Source organism: Balaenoptera musculus, chromosome 6, assembly GCF_009873245.2.
Source record: "Balaenoptera musculus isolate JJ_BM4_2016_0621 chromosome 6, mBalMus1.pri.v3, whole genome shotgun sequence".
Taxonomy (NCBI): Eukaryota; Metazoa; Chordata; class Mammalia; order Artiodactyla; family Balaenopteridae; genus Balaenoptera; species Balaenoptera musculus.
The window spans coordinates 111170135-111190357 of NC_045790.1; the positions used below are offsets into that span (position 1 = coordinate 111170135).

At 43.7% G+C, this 20223-nt stretch overlaps 1 protein-coding gene and 1 non-coding gene across 5 annotated transcripts in view; both read left to right on the forward strand.

The window, feature by feature from the left end:
- Positions 1 to 20223, forward strand: part of NUP214 (nucleoporin 214) — a 101348-nt gene that overhangs the window by 59196 nt on the left and 21929 nt on the right. For all 4 annotated transcript variants that reach the window (XM_036854677.1, XM_036854675.1, XM_036854676.1 and 1 more), the window contains 5 exons: positions 1109 to 1187; positions 4867 to 4957; positions 7802 to 7863; positions 10226 to 12070; positions 13881 to 13951. In XM_036854677.1, coding sequence (XP_036710572.1) covers positions 1109 to 1187; positions 4867 to 4957; positions 7802 to 7863; positions 10226 to 12070; positions 13881 to 13951 — 2148 coding nt within the window. The remainder of the gene's footprint in view (positions 1 to 1108; positions 1188 to 4866; positions 4958 to 7801; positions 7864 to 10225; positions 12071 to 13880; positions 13952 to 20223) is intronic.
- LOC118897588 lies at positions 17694 to 17828 on the forward strand. The gene has a single exon (XR_005020480.1). It is a non-coding gene; the product is annotated as a small nucleolar RNA SNORA48 (small nucleolar RNA).

Sequence of the window (20223 nt, forward strand, 5' to 3'; positions counted from 1 at the left end):
GGTATCTGTATGGAGTTGAAATTTACTTTCATTTAACATTGTCTTAGTTAACCCATACAACAACCATATAGACAAGACAGGTGTTCAGCTATGTTTCACTAATGAAGAAGCCAGGGCTCAAGTGACTAACGCAGGCTTCCACAGTTTTTATTAAATGATGGAACCAGAGCTGGAACCCAAGTCTTCCAGCTTCTCCCTGTCCACTGCTTCGTTCATTGTCCCTTTCAGTGTCAGCGTCCAGGGGGTAGGTTCTCTTGCTTTCTCTTGCAATCCCTGTTTTTCAGACCTTGCATCTTCAGTGATGTTTGTTATGTCTACTTTCAGGCTCTTGCCTGATAAACATTGTCTCTTACAAAAATAGGTTATACTGTAAACAGTTAAACAATCCAGAAGAAAATAATAGGAGATGGCTGAAAGGTAGATCAAGCTCTCTCTGAAACTTTCCCTAAGAAAACCTGATTTCTCTGCTACTCATCTCTGTCTCTAGAAATAATTGTAGACTGTGTTTGAGATTGAACATCAGAACTTGCCTATTGTGAGTTCTCAGACGTGGCTCTCTACTCCTTAGCTTGCCATGACTTAACATGACACTTAAGCAGTTAGCATTTGGTCTTTCTTCTGGAGTTTTCCATGTTCACCTTGGAGGACACATGGTAAGGCACAAATCCTCTTGCCTTACCAAGAGGAAAGGAACATTGACTGGAGATGGATAAGTTGAACAGTTTTGCTTTCTAACCTTATTATAAGTTTTATTGAGAGCCAGGACCTATTTCATTCATTAACTTTGATACACAAATGTTCATTTGTGTATCAAATATCCCAGTGCCTTTTACGTGCCAAGTGTTGTGTTAGGCACTGAGGAAATAGCCACAAGCTAAACAGGCATGACTCTGTTTTCTTGGTGCTTGTGCAATATTCCCATCTCTGACACGATCTTACATGTGGTAAGCATTTAAAAATACTGACTTAAATTGAAACGGAAAAAACAAAATTAAACTAAATAAAAGTGTTTGTGCTTGCTTATTTTAAATTATGTTATCATTTTACATGTTCCTTTATTCCAAAGGCTCATTTGTGGTTTCACATAAATGTCTTGCTCCTGTTACAGGGATCTCTGATAAACTCCTTAAAGCCGTCTGGGCCCACACCAGCATCCAGTCAATTGTCATCTGGTGATAAAGCTTCAGGTAAGTTTGCACTTTTGTTTTAGTGAAAATAAAGGTGAAAGATACGCTCCACAGTAGAGTTTATTGTTGTAGATCACAAAGGCAGCTTGATGTGAAATCAAGTACAGTAAAGACATATTTGAAAGGCCTCAGTTGATGTAGAATATCCAGGAAATTAGTGAGCCCTTCAGCAGCTCTGTAGACTTCTGAAATATGAGAGCAATAGGAGAAAGCCTGCCTTTAAATGTTTTTCCTAAAAAGGAGCACCTGCCTTGCTGGATAATCAAAGTTTAGAGAGGAGGGCTTCCCTGGTGGCGCAGTGGTTGAGAGTCTGCCTGCTAATGCAGGGGACACGGGTTCGAGCCCTGGTCTGGGAGGATCCCACGTGCCGCGGAGCGGCTGGGCCCGTGAGCCACAACTACTGAGCCTGCGCGTCTGGAGCCTGTGCCCCGCAACGGGAGGGGCCGCGATAGTGAAAGGCCCGCGCACCGCGATGAAGAGCGGTCCCCGCACCGCGATGAAGAGTGGCCCCCACTTGCCGCAACTGGAGAAAGCCCTCGCACGAACCGAAGACCCAGCACAGCCAAAAATAAATAAATAAATAAATAAAATTAAAAAAAAAAAAAAAAAAAAAAAAAAAAAAAAAAAGTTTAGAGAGGAGTGGATCAGAACATTGAACTCTATTTCTTCTACTACAAAGGAAAGAAAAACTCTCTGGGTTTACAAGGACAATTCAAAAGCTGGTAAAACACAGAAAGTAAAATGGATCTGTTACAATATAAGATCTCAGAGTAGATATAATTCAGTATTAAAAGACTGTGGCTTCACATGCTTCCAACACTCACTCAGGCGTAATTACTCTTAACCGAAATTAGTTTTTACAGTCACCATAAAGTGCTCTGACCAGGCATCCACGCCGCCCTAGCCCACTTGACCTAGAAGTGTGCTGACACGTCGTGCCTAGTTTAATGTGGGCTCTTCCGCAGCTGCCCCTCTTGTTGACTCTGTGTTGGAGTCCACTTCATTTGACATGTGTTACTTTCTGCTACAGTCCAGAAAATGCTAGATTGTGCTGCCCGCAGTCCAGCGTTCTCACCATGCTCTGGACTCTAGCTTTTATTCTGATTCATGCTCTCCAGTGGGTCTTCGAGCTAATAAATTCTGCTCGAGATGCTGAACTTCACACTTTAGCAGCCTGCTTTCTGTAGTCTCTACACAATCATACCATCATCCCAACTTCTCTGTAGTCAAATCTTTCTCACTGGATATTGGGTTTATCTTCAGAAGTATTCCTTGCACTCAGAAGAAAACCATTATTGTGTAAGCCCAAGTTGTATTCTAGATTTCGGATTAATGGAGGAGCACAGTTTTTATCATATAAGCCTTCCATGAGAAGGAGGTATATAGCGCTTCTTAACTAGCAGCTAAAACTTTATGCTAGAAGGGAAATTACAGTGGAATTTGTCAAAGACTTTTGAATCATTTAGGATTCAAATTAAGAAATTTGTTTCCATTTCTAGCTAATATTTTAGAAAAATTTTTTGAAAGATTATGTATCTTAACCCCTTTCAAGGATTTTATTGGAGTGTTTTTTGTCACTCCTGAAGTTAAGAATCAGGGACATCTAAGGGGCTTTGTTTTGTGCATGTCTAGGCAGTTAGCATGACTTGCAAAGAAATTTCTAAGATTCATCATTCAGTGATGATTGTGAAATATTCTCTGTCCTTGCTATGTGTTTCCTTCTGTCCTCACTTTCTGGAAACAGACTTTTTTTGAGTAGGAAAATTTCCCTGAAAAGTACTATTTAAGAGTTTGCAAAAACTTTCTTTTAAAAAAAAAATGCATTTCTGAAACCTCTATAGAATAATTCCCTTATTACTTAATAATGGAAATACCTTCATTGTTTTTCTGATTATAAAACTATTACAAGTTCACAAAAAGTCTATGGTGTAGAGCTATATAATGTAGAAAACGAAAGCTGCCCTATAAGTTACCTGTTCCAGAGATAACAGCCCTCAACGATTTGATGTGTATCTCTTGGGGTTTGATGTGTATCGTTTTTTTAAACAAAAATAGTCATATCCTGTATATATTGATATGTAATCTGTTTCCCCGCCCCCCCAAAGTAAATATCGTGTTCATCTTTCCAGATCTGATACAACTCTACCTCACTCATTTTAATGGTAGCCTAAGACTTCACTGTACAGTTGTACCCTGTTAAGTTTTAATAGTACTCTGCAGATAGTTTAGATTGTTTTTAACTTTTCAAGATTATAAGGCAGGCTGCCTTGGACATCCTTGTACACATCACATTGTATTATAGTGGTTTGTTAGATAATTTTACAAATATTTATCCCATACTTACTTAAAGGGAGGTGCTTTTTCTTATTGTTTGGTTTGGTTTGATTTGGGTTGGTTTTTTTAAAAATTATTTATTTATTTTTGGCTGTGTTGGGTCTTCGTTTCTGTGTGAGGGCTTTCTCTAGTTGCGGCAAGTGGGGGCCACTCTTCATCGCGGTGCGCGGGCCTCTCACTATCACGGCCTCTCTTGTTGCGGAGCACAGGCTCCAGATGCGCAGGCTCAGTAATTGTGGCTCACGGGCCTAGTCGCTCCGCGGCATGTGGGATCTTCCCAGACCAGGGCTCCAACCCGTGTCCCCTGCATTGGCAGGCAGATTCTCAACCACTGCGCCACCAGGGAAGCCCTGATTTGGGCTTTTTAAATGTAATTCCCCCATTCCCCTCCTCCTTTTAAAAGTAGAGCGATAGGGCTTCCCTGGTGGCACAGTGGTTGAGAATCTGCCTGCTAATGCAGGGGACATGGGTTCGAGCCCTGGTCTGGGAGGATCCCACATGCCGTGGAGCGGCTAGGCCCGTGAGCCACAAATACTGAGCCTGCGCGTCTGGAGCCTGTGCTCTGCAACAAGAGAGGCCACGATGGTGAGAGGCCCGCGCACCGCGATGAAGAGTGGCCCCCGCTTGCCACAACTAGAGGAAGCCCTCGCACAGAAACGAAGACCCAACGCAGCCAAAAAAATTAATTAATTAATTAATAATAATTAAAGGTACTAATAATTAAAAAAAAAAAAAAAGTAGAGCGATAGGGGAAAGATTGTAGGTAATACCCCAGACTATTAATAAGTAGTTACAGTATATTGAATGTGGGAAGGATGATGGATTGCACTTTTAACTCTCTATACTTCTCTATATTACAGCAATCATATGTTACCTCTGTAATTAAAAAAAAGAACTATTTAATACAAAAAGTCTATGGAAAATACAGAAATGTGGAGAGGAAGCAAACAGCCATGAAGTCACTACTCAGAGATATTTAGTTAACCTATTTCTCTTTGGAATTTTGTTTTTCCTTTGGTATATATTACTTTTCGGTAATTGTAAAAGCTACTTTTAAAGCCTTAAATTTGAACTGCACTCCAGTTATTTTGACCTCTTTCCTGGAAAGGGGCAAGTGTGACATGTCCTGGTTTGGAATTGGCAGTGACTGAGCCAGAGGGCAAGTTCAGAGACCTTGAGGCAGCACGACTTAGGCAGCACTGCGGCCACCGACTTGTCATAGAAAGTGCGTGACCTGGGGCTGCGCTCTACACGGCACCACGCATTCGCTGCCACGGAGAATTAAACTAAAATGGTGATTCTAACTGGTTTTTTATAACGTTCTCATCTTTTTCCATAATTTCAGGACCAGTGGCAACCAAGATAGAGACAGCTGTGACGTCTACCCCATCTGTTGTTGGGCAGTTCAGCAAGTCTTTCGCATTTTCTCCATCAGGGTCAGTAGTGAACTAAATTTTGTGACATCACCAGCAACCTTACAGATAGCTGTCCCAAATCCTACAATCAGTAGGTATACTTATATGAAGCCAGAGTTCTTATCACTGCAGTGATGCGTTTGATAATAGTGACAGTAGCTTAGTGTCCTAATGTAAATCTCTTTCCCCTTTTTGATTCAAGTTTATACATGTGTTATTACATACTTGCTTCTTTGTTTTGTTTTTTAGGATAAGCTTCATTTTCTTTGGATAGTGAGTCTGTGGTGATCAGGTTTATCACACTGCGGTGTTTTCATTCTGACACCATCTGGGGGCTGGGTGACAAGTGTGGGTTGGCTTTCCTGCCCTGAGAGGTCACGTTATATGCGACTTCTGAGAGATCAAGACAGTAGCCATTTGAAAGTTTGGGTTTTATATAGATGTGGGGAAATACATTTCTGTTTCATTTTTTAAAAAGTAATGATGGGGCTTCCCTGGTGGCGCAGTGGTTGAGAATCTGCCTGCCAATGCAGGGGACACGGGTTCGAGCCCTGGTCTGGGAAGATCCCACATGCCACGGAGCAACTAGGCCCGTGAGCCACAGCTACTGAGCCTGCGCGTCTGGAGCCTGTGCTCCGCAATCGGAGAGGCCGTGATAGTGAGAGGCCCGCGCACCGCGATGAAGAGTGGCCCCCGCTTGCCACAACTAGAGAAAGCCATTGCGCAGAAACGAAGACCCAACACAGCCAAAAATAAATAAATAATAAAAATAAAGGAAATTACTTTAAAAAAAAAAAAAAAAAAAAAAAAAAAAAAAAGTAATGATGGCTATACTTGACAAGTTGAGTCATCTTTAAAAACAAAAGGGTCTTCTAACCCTCATTCCAAAGGGAGCTTTTATTAACCTTGGAAGGAGAGTGCCTTTTCTCTGTGCTGCAAGCACTCATCTTGAAACCTGTGAGAGTCGCCAAAGTGTCCTTCCCCTTCAGGGGTGGAGTTAGGCTCTGTGTGGCTGAGATAAAAACCCACCAAAGACTGTTTTTACTGTGAAGAGTTGCATGTTCAGTTCCATTAGAAAAGCCTCTTAAGCTCTTTCAGTTTATGCTTTTGTAATAACTGGAATCATATTGACCACAATCTCTTTTTCCTGACGTGAATTTGTTTCTTGAGCATCCTTCAACCTAACCCCTTAAGAGAAAGGAGGTGGTTAGAATAGAATTTGAGGGGAGGAAATTATATATATTTTACTGTCAATCGTTATGTTTTCTACTTCCCAAAGGTAGTTTGGAGCAAATTTTAAAGAGTAGGTCAGTGCCAGGAGTTACTGCATCTTTTTTTTTTTTCTTAATAAATTTATTTATTTTATTTATTTAATTTTGTCTGCGTTGGGTCTTCATTGCTGCGTGCGGGCTTTCTCTAGTTGCGGCGAGCGGGGGCTACTCTTTGTTGCGGTGCGCGGGCTTCTCATTGCGGTGGCTTCTCTTGTTGCGGAGCATGGGCTCTAGGTGTGCAGTCTTCAGTAATTGTGGCACACGGGTTCAGTAGTTGTGGCTCGCGGCTCTAGAGCACAGGCTCAGTAGTTGTGGCGCACGGGCTTAGTTGCTCCGCGGCATGTGGGATCGTCCCGGACCAGGGCTCGAACCCGAGTCCCCTGAATTGGCAGGCAGATTCTTAACCACTGCGCCACCAGGGAAGCCCTGGAGTTACTGCATCTTTTAATCTTTACTTCTGTGAACTGATAGTCTTCTTGCCATTTTTAAAATAACCTGAAAAGGTTTGGGTCATTGGGTCAATGGCTTACCTCTATGAGATAGAATTTCTTCACCAAGTTTGAGACAAAGAAAGAGAATTGTTTTCTTTTTGATGTGATGAGATGTTTAACACATCTTCTTAGGTGGTCTTGGTCCATTTGACGAAGCCAATGATGGGTTAAAAAGAAAACCCAAAGTCCAGTCCTTACCATTACTTACCATGTTTGGTATGCTTGGTCCCTTATATTTTAAAGCTGTATAGTTTTAAATTTGCTATTTGAACTTTTCTCACAGTGCCACAGTCTGTCACAGAGTCACAGTCTGTTCTGGCTCAGCTTGTGCTGAGTTTTCTTCTTTGGCCATGGTGTCTTCATTCACGGTGTAAAGAAAATGTACAGAAAGAGAGGAGGTGACGAAAAGAGTCAGAAAAGTTTTTGAGGGCAGTTTCCTGGTGGTCTAGTGGTTAGGATTCGGCGCTTTCACTGCCCACGGCCCGGCTTCAGTCCCTGGTTGGGGAACTGAGATCCCGCAAGCCGCGAGGTGCGGCCAAAATTTTAAAAAAAGAAAAGAAAAGTTTTTGAACCAAATTTCCGAGCCCAGAACTAAGCATTCTGTCAGAACGGCAGAGACAGTGGCTCCTGTTCCGCGCTGTCCGTCGTCTCCCTGTGGCGTGCACTGTCCTGACGCGCTCTTTGGTCTCGGGCTGGGTCATAGAGGTCCTCCAGCCTGTCTCGTCTTCCTCACTCGGTGGGCCGTCTGCTCTGGCCACTCTCCCCACAGAAACATTCCCAGTGCGTTTCTCCTACTCCTTTGCTTTCCTTGGAATAGATCCCCACCCCAGCCTCCACCATGGGAAGCCCAGCCATTCCTCCAAGGTCTTCTCACCTGCTTCTCCCTTCTTACCTCACCCACAAATTGCCTCTCCCCGCTTAGAGAGCTTGTGATGGCTCTGCTGCTTCAGAGATAACGTGCTTTTACTTTGTTGACGTTTATCTTCTAGATTATAAGTCCCTTGAGAGCAGTTTGTGTGAATGAATTATAAAATGTACTATTAAAAGGGCAATGTTGTGCCTTGGGTTTGTTCATTTTTAGCTTCTTTTCTTTCCCTCCCTAGGACTGGCTTTAATTTTGGGATAATCACACCAACACCGTCTCCTAATTTCACTGCCACACAAGGTACAGTCTCTGCATGGCGTAGCATTACTTTTGTGTTTCCCCCTAAACAAGTGCAGGTTTTGGGGGGCAGATGTGTTGACATTTTGCTTGCTGCTGCATCTTGCCTAAAGTATCTGCAATTAACCTGGTGTTGATATTATGCATTAAAAATAAGCTAGATTTACGAAACTGTGGGGAAGGACTTCTACTCTTCATAATTAAGTACAAGGAAAGGATTTGCTTCTAGAAAAGCAAGGCTGTGCTTTAAATGTGAGTGTTTACGTGTGAATTAAAATTTTTCTCCATCTTTTTCCTATGTCATTTAAAATTGTATCAATTTATAGGATGAGATAGCCTTAGTACTATAGAAATCAAAGACTGAACTCATCTTTTTTCCTTGATAACCTATCAGAAAACACACTGGTCTCATGCATGTTGTTACAGATCTACCAACCAGCATGTTTTTAATGTTTAAAAGAATTTGAAGACCTATAAGGAAACCAAATACACTTTTTAAGTGCCTTCCAGTTCTCAGTTGATTAATTTAGTAATTTAAGTAATTTAGTAATTTAAATTTAATTAATTTAGTAATTAAGTTTACTTTTATTTTAAAAAGAAAGCTTTTATTATAAAAGTGATTGTTATATTTTATTATAAAAGTGATGTGTTCTAGAATCACACATTGTACCCTTAACCATTGCCATTCGGTTATATTTCCTTCTGGGGTTTTTGCTTCCACTCTATTTCATTTAACACAATCTCTTGTGAGTTTTCCAGTATTATTGAAAATCTTGTGTAAATGTCATTTTTGATGGCTACGTAATTTCTATCTTGTGGATATGCCATAATTTATTTAACTATTCACCTTTTGGACATTTAGGCTCTTTCCAGGTTTTCCCTGTGATAAATAAGACAATGACCATCTTTCATCTCTTCATTCAACACATTTTTATGAGTGCTTTCTATGTGCCAACCCAAGTGGTAGAAGTTTTTTTTAGTAAAAAAGGGCTCTCCTAAAACCTCCTAGAGGGAGATTAGGGAGTTGAAAGCATAGCAGACTTCCTAAACCTGAGCTGTGTGTGGCACTTAAAGCGTTGTTGATCTCATTCCTTTCTCTCTGGAATAGTGATTCTTAAACTGTTCTGCCCACTTAGATGTGGCTGAATACCCTTGAGGCCCACCCTCTCCGCAGTCTCACTTTCTAGAAGAAAAACAACTCAATGATATAAAAAGATTGGAGAGGAACAGAATAATTGTCAAAAATCCTAAATGAAATAAATTAGTAATAAAACACAATAGCAATTCCATAAACATTTTCATTAATACAAGAATAGACAACAATCCAAAATCATAAACAACTCAGTACAACACCAGTGATACAAAGAGGGGTTTCTGGAAATTACCTGTAAATAGTAGGGGCTTTGCAGTGTTCTCAGGAGTTTGTGATAGACAGACTTTTTAAAACAACATGGAGTTAGAAACCTCAACCAGCACTTTCGATAGACCAATTTCAGTTTGTAAGTATCAAATTAGTCTTTATTGATCAGTTTTTTGACCAGGCCTTGTGAGTGCTTTACCTGTATTTCATTTAATCTTCGTAACAACTCTGTGAGGTACGTACTGTTATTATCTCTCTCTTCCAAATGGAGAAATTGAAGCCCAGAGAAGTCAATTAACTTTTCCAGAGTTGCACAGCCAGCAAGTGGCAGAGCCCCCAGCCTCAGAGCCCACCCATGTCCTTGACCATCTGGCCACACTGCCGCCGTGAAAGCACTTAGTGAGGAGAGCACTAGGAAGTAGCCCTTAATTATAGGTAAAAATGATTGCCTGTGGATTGACACTTTATCTGTCCATAAAACCAAAGGAGGAATTCCCTGGTGGTCCAGTGGTTAGGGCTCTGTGCTCTCACTGTCAAGGGCCTGGATTCAATCCCTGGTTGGGGAACTAAGATCCCACAAGCCGCACGGTGCGGCCAAAAAAAAAAAAAAACACCACCAAAGGATCAATTCCTGGTCTCTCAGGAGGTCCATAGGCTAGTACTGTTGCCAGGAATGTTATTGCGACGTGCACACAGGGAAAATGTGGGAAGATGCCTTTTCTTTCTCTTTTGGACCACTAGGTTAATTCCATGTACTCTAGAGAGAAGTGTATTTGTTATGATTTAATGGTCATAAAGAGAACGTTCGTTCATCTCACCTCAGTGAGATGACTCAGAGCTAACGTTCCTGCAGAGAAGCATTTGTTCTGTCTGCTGCTGTCCGAACAAGCTGTCCCTGACAGTGTCAAGGGAGGAGAGAGGCTTTGGCTTAGAAAAGTCAGTGATATTGTGATAGGTCATATTTTGTGAAATCCAGTCCATTTCTTAATTTCTGTTTCTTGCTAGGGGCAACACCCCCCGGCAAAGAGTCAAACCAGCTGGACACATTCTCCTTTGGCGGGACAGGCAAACCTTTTTACGAGGCCGTTCCTGAAAGCTCACCTCCCTCGGGAATGACGACGTCAAGTAGCACGGGAGCTGCTGGTCCCTCTCCGGGGGAGTCTGCTCCGTCCGGCGGCAGGCCCGTGGCACCTTCTGGAATTGCTCTTTCCACCCCCTCTGGCAAGCTGGAAGCTCCACCGTCCAAGTTGGGAGAGCTTCTGTTTCCAAGTTCTCTGGCTGGAGAGACTCTAGGAAGTTTTTCAGGACTGCGGGTTGGCCAAGCAGATGATTCTACAAAGGCAGCCAGTAAGGCTTCATCCCCAGGCGGGACTGGTGCTAGTGCACAGCCCACCAAGACTTCGGCCGTCCCCTCCGGGTTTAGTTTCACCGGCCCCGTGGTGCTGGGGAAGCCCGCGGAGCCTCCCGTAACCTCCTCTGCGGCCACCACCGTGGTGACCCCGGCGGCGGCGGCGGCCGGCCCCAGCCCCAGCCCCGGCCCCGGCCCCGGCAGTTCCTCGACTGGCGTCTTTGGCAGCCTGCCGCTCACCAGTGCGGGACCCTCCAGCGTAATCAGTTTTGGGGGGCTATCTCTAAGCGGTAGCAAGACCAGTTTTCCGTTCGGAGGCCAGCAGACAAGTAGTACAGCGCCGTCCTCTGCCGTTGCCGCTGCCACACCCCTTCCTACGTCCCTCCCCGCCTTGTCGTTCGGCAGCCTCCTGAGTTCAGCGTCTGCTCCCGCCCTGCCCGTGTCCCCCGGCAAAAGCCCAGAGGCAGCCACGTCATCGGCTGTGCCCGAGAAGCCAGGTGGCAGCGAGGCCTCGGCGTCAGCAGCCTCCCTCCTAGGGCAGCAGCCATCCACCCAGCTTCCCCAGGCTCCTCCTCAAACGTCTGACTCAGTGAAGAAGGAGCCCGCTCTCGCCCAGCCTGCGGTCAGCAGCCCTGGTACGGCGGCGCCCAGTGCCACTGTCCTAGCGCCGTCCGCGGAGGCCACTCCGACAGCCACCGGGGCCCCGGACGCCAAGACCGAACCACCGTCCCCGGCCCCCGCCCCGGCCGCGCCTGGGCAGACCGCCGTCGCAGCACCTGCCGTCCCAGGTGCCGGCCCCGTGGCCCCAGAAACATCCAGGCCTCCCGCCACCTCCAGCGCTGTTTCCGGTGATGCTCCAGGCCCAGCCACGGAGCCCGCAGTGTTTGGGGCGGTCACTTCGGGCTCGCCTGTCTTTACTCAGCCGCCGGCCGCCAGCTCTAGCTCGGCTTTCAGCCAGCTCACCAGCCACACAGCCACCGCCCCCTCGGCGACCCCCATGTTTGGGCAGGTGGCCGCCAGCACCGCCCCGAGCCTGTTCGGGCAGCAGGCGGGCGGCATCACCAGCACGGCGGCTGCCGCGCCGCAGGTCAGCGGCTCGGGGTTCGGCAGCCCAGCGTTTGGCACCTCCGCCCCGGCGGTCTTTGGACAGACAAGCTTCGGGCAGGCCCCGGCCTTCGGGCAGCCGACCAGCAGCCCCGCGAGCGGCTTTTCCTTCAGTCAGCCTGGCTTCAGCTCCGTGCCGGCTTTTGGTCAGTCCGCGTCCCCCACCCCCGCGTCCACCAGCGGGAATGTCTTCGGTGCGTCTTCAAGCGCCAGTAGCTCCAGCTCCTTCTCATTTGGACAGTCTTCTGCCAACACTGGAGGGGGGCTCTTTGGCCAAAGCAGCCCTCCTGCTTTTGGCCAGAGTCCTGGCTTTGGGCAGGGAGGCTCTGTGTTCGGTGGCGCCTCAGCCACCACCACGACGGCACCATCCTCTGGATTTAGCTTTTGTCAAGCTTCAGGTAAGAATTTATAGAAGACTTTTACTTTGTTGTCCTCTGTATTATTTGAAACATTTGCAGCAAATCTGCAGTACTTTGGTGATTAAGAGAAAGGCAGGGAAAACAGAAGAGGCTCTGGAAAGTCCGGAAGGGAGCCTGGCCACTGGCAGTCTCGGGCATTTCTTTGGTCTAATCACTGCAGCTCCAGTTTTGCTTCTCAGCAAGTTCTCCACTCTCCTAGCCACCGGAGTGCCAGTTTCATGGGGGGAGGAAAACAGGTGTAAAGTCATGGCAAGTAACGAATGACTCATAAGTATGAAATTTTACTTTTGCAAGGTGCTTTAGAGGTCATTATGTCCCAACCTGTCAAGCCTCGAGGTGACTGATGTAATGTCATTTAGTGCCAGTAGTGGAGCCGGGACTAGACTCCGGAGCTCCTCATCCTAGTCCGCTGCCCTGCCAGTATTTCGTATTTTCTCTGGCACCACCTTGCTTTCTAGAAGGGCAAATAGTGACATTTGAGACGTTGGATTTTTTTTTTCTATTTTCGGTGTAATTTTTTAAAGAAAACAAATCTTTAAATTTTACTATTTTTGAAAGTAAAATGTAATCCTCACTATTGCATGTCCAATCTTAGCAGCTGCTTTTGCTCCTAAAACCAGTAGACAGGACAACTCGAATATCTTTTTCTAATTTTCCTTTCTCCATGGCTATCTTATGAAAGGCATTTCTTCAGCCATCAGGCTCAGGGGATGGGGGGCGGAATCAAAGATCAATGATTTCTTGGTGGACAGGATTACAAGTAACTGCGCGTTCATTCCTTTGGTGAAAATTTATTTGAAACTGGTTCATAATTAGAAAGGAAGTCATTTTCTTCCTGCCTTCAACAGATGTTTGTGAAGCTCCCACTCTGTTCCGCTACAAGAACACAGTGGTGCAAGACAGTTTTGGGATCCACCTGATGCCCTGTGAAGAGGCTGGTTGGCCTGTTTGAGTGACGGGAGATGTGATAAGTTGGTCTAGAGAACGGGCAGGGAAGAGGCCTTGTGGGTCTTAAAAGAGAGTAGGATAGTTAACGCTATCGCTAGTGCATCTTTTTGTTCTGCAGTCAGAACTTGAGAATCCTCGTTCACAAGTATAATCAAAACTATTTCAGTACAACTGAGAACCTCTGAAAAACCCTTCTTTCCTACAGGAGCTAGGTGGAGAGGTAACCTGAGCAGCCTCTCCAGCGCTGGTTGAGGAACTGAGTCTTGCCTGAGCTCCCCTGCCTAGACCAGTAGCAGAAATGAGCATGGAACTCTTGTCCTCCAACTCCTCGTCTAGGGCTCTTCTGTTATAAAATATGGTTCTGCATGATTTTCCCAGGCCCTGTTAACTCAGCACCTCAACCATGTTATGCCACCTAGAAGAAAAATAAACTACCCTGAAAGAATCTGGTATTTGAGATTAGAGGTAACTAGGGAGTAGCAATATTCATGATTTTAAGTCAGCCATTGGAAGCACTTCTTGGCCGCTATAAGTCTAGGGGAGCTACTCTGAGAGTCCTCGCCCACCTGGGGTTTGGTAGGAGACAAGGATTCAGTCCTTGGGACTTGACTTTGGGACTTTTTTTACTATTATAAAATTCTAGCAGTGAAAAAAAGGTTTTTTAAATTATTTACTCATAATTTTCTCCATTTCCTAGGTAGGAAAACAGATTTTCTTCATGAGTTGATTTATTGTGAGGCACTTTAGCACACCTGAATGCCATTTAAAAAAGAAAAAACAAAACTTTGATATTATAGAAGGTTCATGCAAACTAAACTTTGGTTTTCTTTTTATTTTACAGGTTTTGGGTCTAGTAATACTGGTTCTTTGTTTGGTCAAGCAGCCAGTACTGGTGGAACGGTCTTTGGCCAGGTAAATATGGATGTTTGCCTCTATTCATGTCAACATGTATCAAACCCATTTGCGTCGTTCCTATAGGATGTAATCAGTCATGTTCCTGTAGGATGTAACCAGTCCTGTAGGATGTAACCAGTCATGCTCCTATAGGATGTAACCAGCCCCAGCAAACAGCCCTGTTGTTCTCAAGCTCTGCCTTCTGTAGCTCCCTTGGGGACGCAGAAGTCTCAGCCTCTGATTTGGGAGAATCACTACAGTTTTGATCCTTGTGTGAAAGTCCTCTCGGGAAGCACTTTAAAGCACATTGCCTGATTTCCATCGATCTTCTGCCTGTTGTTAGGCCAGGGATTGGCAAACTATGGCCCATGGGTTAAATCTGCTCCTTGGCCTTTTTTTTTTTTTTTTTAAAGGCTGTTGAGCTAAGAGTTTTTATTTTTTTAAGCCATTGTTTAAATAAGATGAAGAAGAATATACAACAGAAACTGTATATGGCCCCTGTGCAGAGCAGTATATTGTCCGGGGACCTTTCGGTGACCTGAGCCGTTTCACTTTGTCTGGCTAGTGGTTATCTATGTGCTGGGTGTGGTTTTAAGTGCTGTACACACACTGAGTCATGGAATCATTAGTACTTGTATAAGGTAATGCTGTTATTATCCCCATTTGACAGATGAGGACACGGAGGACCCAGAGAGGTTAAATTTACTGTTGTAAAAGCTAGCTGCTTTTAGATCATAGTAACTTCATAAGGGGAGTCCTTCCGAAGAAAGGTACTCTGATATATTGGAAACGATTGTGACTTTCTAAAGGTGGGGTTGGTACTTGTCCAGTAGTTAAGAAAGTGGTAGCCATATTATATGTTTCTTCCAAGTCTTCAGTAGGAGATTTTCTTTATCACCTTTTTCCTTAGAAGATGGGCTCTGCCCTAGTCAGTGATCCTTGACCAAGAAACAGAACTTCTGGTTTTCAAGTTCCCCACTGAAACCAGCTAAAAATGGCTACATAAAACGTACAAACCATAGTTTCAAAAGCACTTATAAACTAACAAGGTATTTAACCAAACCAGATTAAAGGGAAAATGGGAACCTGTAGAAGTGAGTGGAGCACAGAAGCCAGTTCTGCCCTGAGAGCATCTGCTAATCTGAGAGCACCTGAATTGCCTATGTTAACAACCCCAAAAGGGCAAAGGGGCAGACATCATTCACCAAGACGTGTACAAAGTGGGAGGGCTAAAGGAGACCCTCCCCACGATAAGCTGTGACTCCAGATTCACCGGTCTCGGCCTGAGAATGCGGCTTGAACCGATCCGAGGATGACGGTGTCTCCAGATGTCTGGCAGAAGAGCACAGGCCACTCTGAAGAAAAGTAACTGTAGGCCTCAGATAATTTTTAAGGACATTGATTCCCACACGTAAATTCATCACAACAGGAAACAAGGAACTATGATCAAGGGCCAGAATAAACATGAGACACAACATTTCCAAAGACTTCCTAGACTATAAAACAGCTGTGTTTTACGTGCCGTAAAGAAATAAAAGACAAACTTGAAAATACCAGTAAAGAATAGGAAATTATAAGAAGTGTCATAGCAACTTTGAAAAAGAACCAAATAGAACTTCTAGAGAGATATAATAATTAAAATTTTAAATCAGCAGATTAGACCCAGCTGAAGAGAACAGTAACATACTAGATCACGGATCAGGGAACTTTTTCTGTAAAGGGCCAGATAATAAATATTTTAGACTTTGAGAGCTACATACTGCTCCTGTCACAACTACTCAACTCCACCATTGTGACACAAAAAGCAGCCATAGACAGCACATAAATGAATGAGCATGATTATTTTTGCATAAAGCTTTATTTATAAAAACAGCAGGCTGGGTTTGGCCCATGGGCTATAGTTTGCTGACCCTTAAACTAGAAGTTCAGGTTAAGTTATCTGGAATTCATCACGGAGAGCATAAAAGATGGAAAATACAAAAGAGAAAGCAAAAGTGCTGAAAGAGAAAATCTAACATACATTTAATCAGGAAGAGAAGAGAGAGAGAAAGTATGTATGGCAATATTAGAAGAGAAAAAGACAGATTTCCAAAACCAACAGAAAACAGTAACCCACAGATTCAGAAGTCCAACAAATACCAAGCAGAATGTATAAAAGGAAATTGAATCCAAGACCTGCCATAGTGAAACTGCAGAACTACTAATATAAAATATTAAAAGCACTCAGAAAAAAGACAGATTACCTTCAAAGGAGCAGTAGTTGGACTAACGGCTGAGTTCACGGCAGTGACAGGGAAAGCCAGAGACAGTCTTATCTGCCTAGAATTTTTGAACCCAGTAAAAAACATCTGTAAGAATTAAGTGAAATCAAGACACTTTTGGGCAGATACTGAAAGGATTTATGCCTAGGACCTGAAAGAAATTCTAAAGGATATTCTTCAGGCAGAAGGAAAGTTTGACCTCACTAAAATTACAGCTTTCTTAATTTTAGGGTAAAACAAGCCATGAAATAGGAAAATTGTAGCCTATATAACCAACAGAGTAATTGTATTCAGAATATATAAACGATACAAATCAAAAAAAAAAGAAAACAAAAAACTGCAGCCCCATCAGAATGGCTAAATTGAAGGGCTGATGATACCCAGTACCGGGGAGGAAGCAGAGCTACTGGAAACTCTCACAGAGCAGGAATGTAAGTTCATAGAATCACTTCGGTATCAAAACTAGGTACACGGAATCCCTGTGGACCCAGCATATCTACTCTAGATATGTAACCCACAGAAACAAGTGCCTTTGTTCACCAGAAGGTATGGATAAGAATGTTCATAGCAGCGTATTCAGAACAGCTGAAAACAAGAAACAACCCAAATGCTTATCAGCTGAAGGATGGATAAATAAATTGTGTATTTATACAGCGGAGTGCTACAGAGCAGTGAAACAAGACGCACAGCTCCTGTACAGAACAAAACAGATGCACCCCACACACAGTGTTAATTGAAAGACATAGACACAAGAGAACACACTGTTGTTACCTAAGAGTCAAGTACAGGCAAAACTTAGCTGTCACGATACAAATCAGAATGGTGGTTACTCTTAGGACATTGAAAGTGCGGTACAGGGGAGCCATCTAAAGTACTAACAATGTTCGATGTCTTAAAGGTTGAACATTGGGACTTCCCCAGTGGTCCACTGGTTAAGGCCGCACATCCACTGCAGGGGGCATGGGTTCTATCCCTGGTCGGGGAACTAAGATCCCACATGCCATGCAACTTGGCCCCCCCACCCCCCACCCCCCGAAAAAAAAAAGTAAGGCTGGACTTCCCTGGTGGTGCTGTGGTTAAGAATCCGCCTGCCAATGCAGGGGACACAGGTTCGATCCCTGGTACGGGAAGATCCCACATGCGGCGGAGTAACTAAGCCCGTGTGCCACAACTACTGAGCCCGTGCGCCTAGAGCTTGTGCTTCACAACAAGAGAAGCCACCGCAACGAGAAGCCCGCGCACCGCAACGAAGAGTAGCCCCCGCTCACCACAACTAGAGAAAGCCCGCGCGCAGCAACGAAGACCCAACGCAGCCAAAAAAAAAAAAAAGTTGAACATCGTAAACAGTTATATGTCAAAATTCATTGAGCTCTGCACATAGAAAACACAACAGAAAGAAAAAGGACAAGAGACTTCATAAAAAAGGATAGTGTTGGTTACACAGCATTGTGGAATGTACTCAATGCCACTGAATTATACACTTAAAATGCTTAAGATGTTGCCCCTGACCTGGGTCGAGTGGCACCTAGTTGCTGGTGCCTGTCTCATATCAGCCGGGGACAAGGCAACTCCTTGTTTATCCCAGCTTGGCTTTTGGTTTGTGCCCATGCCTGGTTCATGCCCCGGACACGTGGGGGGAAAAAAGCTTAAAATGGTAAGTTTCATGTATATTTTACCACAATTTAGAAAAAGAGAGAAATAAGAAAACATTTTTTAAAAAGGATAGCCAGAGGACCGTAAACATATCCAACTTAATTAGTAACACAAAGTAAAACCACTAAGAGATGCACACCTGTAACACAGCAAAAATTTAAAAGCCCAACAATACCAAATGTCAGCAGATATGCAGAGCCACAGAAACTCACGTACACTCTTAGCTGGGGCGTAGGTTGGCACACCACCTTGGAAAATAGTCTGGTGTGATCTTGTAAAGCCCTGCGGTTCCACTCCTAGTTTGTTCTTTAGAGAAACTGATGCACCTGTGCGCCAGGGTACAGTGTTGTAATAACTGAGGACTAGAAGGAACCCAGACGGTTATGGCCATTCCACTGGGTAGATGAACTTATATTATTGTGTAGTAGAACATTACTACATTGTGGGAATGAACAAATTAGAGCTACATGCGTGACTTTCACAGGCATAAATTTTTTCTCTCTCTCGCAGGCATAATTTGAGCCAAGAGATTTAAAGCTTACTGTGATAAACTCCATATTGGTTACTGCCCTGCACCTCATGTTCTTCCTTCACAGAAATTATATTTGCAATTGGAGGGGCTAGAAATTCAAATGAATTTTTTTTCTATCATGGCAGGGGCTTTATCTGTTAGATTTGTTGCTATATCCCCAGTGCTTAGGACTGTGGCTAGCACAGGATAAGCATTGTAAAAATGAATGAATTTTCAGGTAGGGGTATTCTCAGAAAAATCTAAGGATACAGGTAGATTCTGGCCAGGATATAGAAGAACTTCATTTTCATCATAATACCAAGAAAAATCCAGATGGTGTGAAAGTCACACTAATTCTGTGGATATTAGAATTATCTAGTGCTGTGTAACAAATTACCCCAAAACTCAGTAGCATTCTCCAGTGGTTGGCTTGGCTGTTAGTTCCAACCTTAACTGGAACTCTTGGCTACAACATCTCCATGTGGCTTCTCTGTATGGCCTGGGCTTCCTTACAACATGGTGGCTGGATTCCACGGAAGAATATTTCAAGAAAGAGAGGGAGCCAGGCAGAAGCTGTCCTCAGAAGTCGCAGAGCATCGTTTATACTGCATCTTCTTGTTCAAGGCAGTCACAAAGCCCCACCCAGGTTCAAGGGGAGGGGAATAGACTTCACCTCTTGCTCTAGAAGAGCATTTCGGTCTAGAAATACTACTGTGACCATCTTTGGAAAATATAATCTGTCACAATGGGACCATCAAAACATGGCAGAAAGCCTTGTTGAATTGATTTCCAGACAGGGGAGTTAATCGTAGGTGAGCTTGATGGTACAGCAGCTTTTGGGGGCAGATGTCAGGTCTGGGTTTAGGAAGTGGAAGAGAGGCCTTGCTGAAGGAAATTTACTGGCTGGAGAAGCCAGAGGAGGCTGTTGGCAACAATGAGGGCAAACAAATGACCGATAAACAAACGAAAAGATAATCAATAGTATTATAAACATTAGGAAAATGAAAATCAAAACCATAATGAGATACCACTCCACAACCACTAGGAGGGCTATAATTTAAAAAAAACAACAAAGAATAGCAAGTATTGACAAAGATTGGAGAGATTGGAACCCTCATATATTGCTGGTTGGAATGGAAAATGGTACAGCCATTGTGGAAAACAGGTTCCTTGAAAAGCTAAACATAGAACTGTCATATGACCCAGCAGTAGAACTCAGACACTTGCTCACCACTGCTCATTGCAGCATTATTCACAGTGGCCAAAAGATGGAAACAACCCAGTGTTGATCAACAGAGGATTGGATAAACAAAAGGTGGTCTGTTCATACATAGGAATATTATTCAGCCTTCAAAAGGAATAAGGTTGTGATTCATATTACATATGGATAAATCATGAATACATTATACTAAGTAAAATAAGCCAGATATAAAAGGACAAACATTGTATGATTCCACTTGTATGGAATATTTAGAATAGGTAAATCCATAGAGCTGGGAAGTAGATTAGAGCCTACCAGGAACCGGGGAGAGGAGGGACCAGGGAGTTCTTGTTTAATGGTTACAGAATTTCGGTTTTGGTGATGAAAAATTTTGGAAATAGTGGTAATTGTTGCACAACGTTGTGAATATAATTAATGCCACTCAATTGTATACTAAAAGATGATTAAAAGGGCAAGTTTTATGTCATACATATTTTACCACACTTTTTAAAGTAACTTAAAGATGTAATATACCAAAACCATTGAATTTTATACTTTATAAATTTATTTATTTTTTATTTATTTATTTTTGGCTGCGTTGGGTCTTCGTTGCCACACGCGGGCTTTCTCTAGCTGCGGCGAGCAGGGACCACTCTTCGTTGTG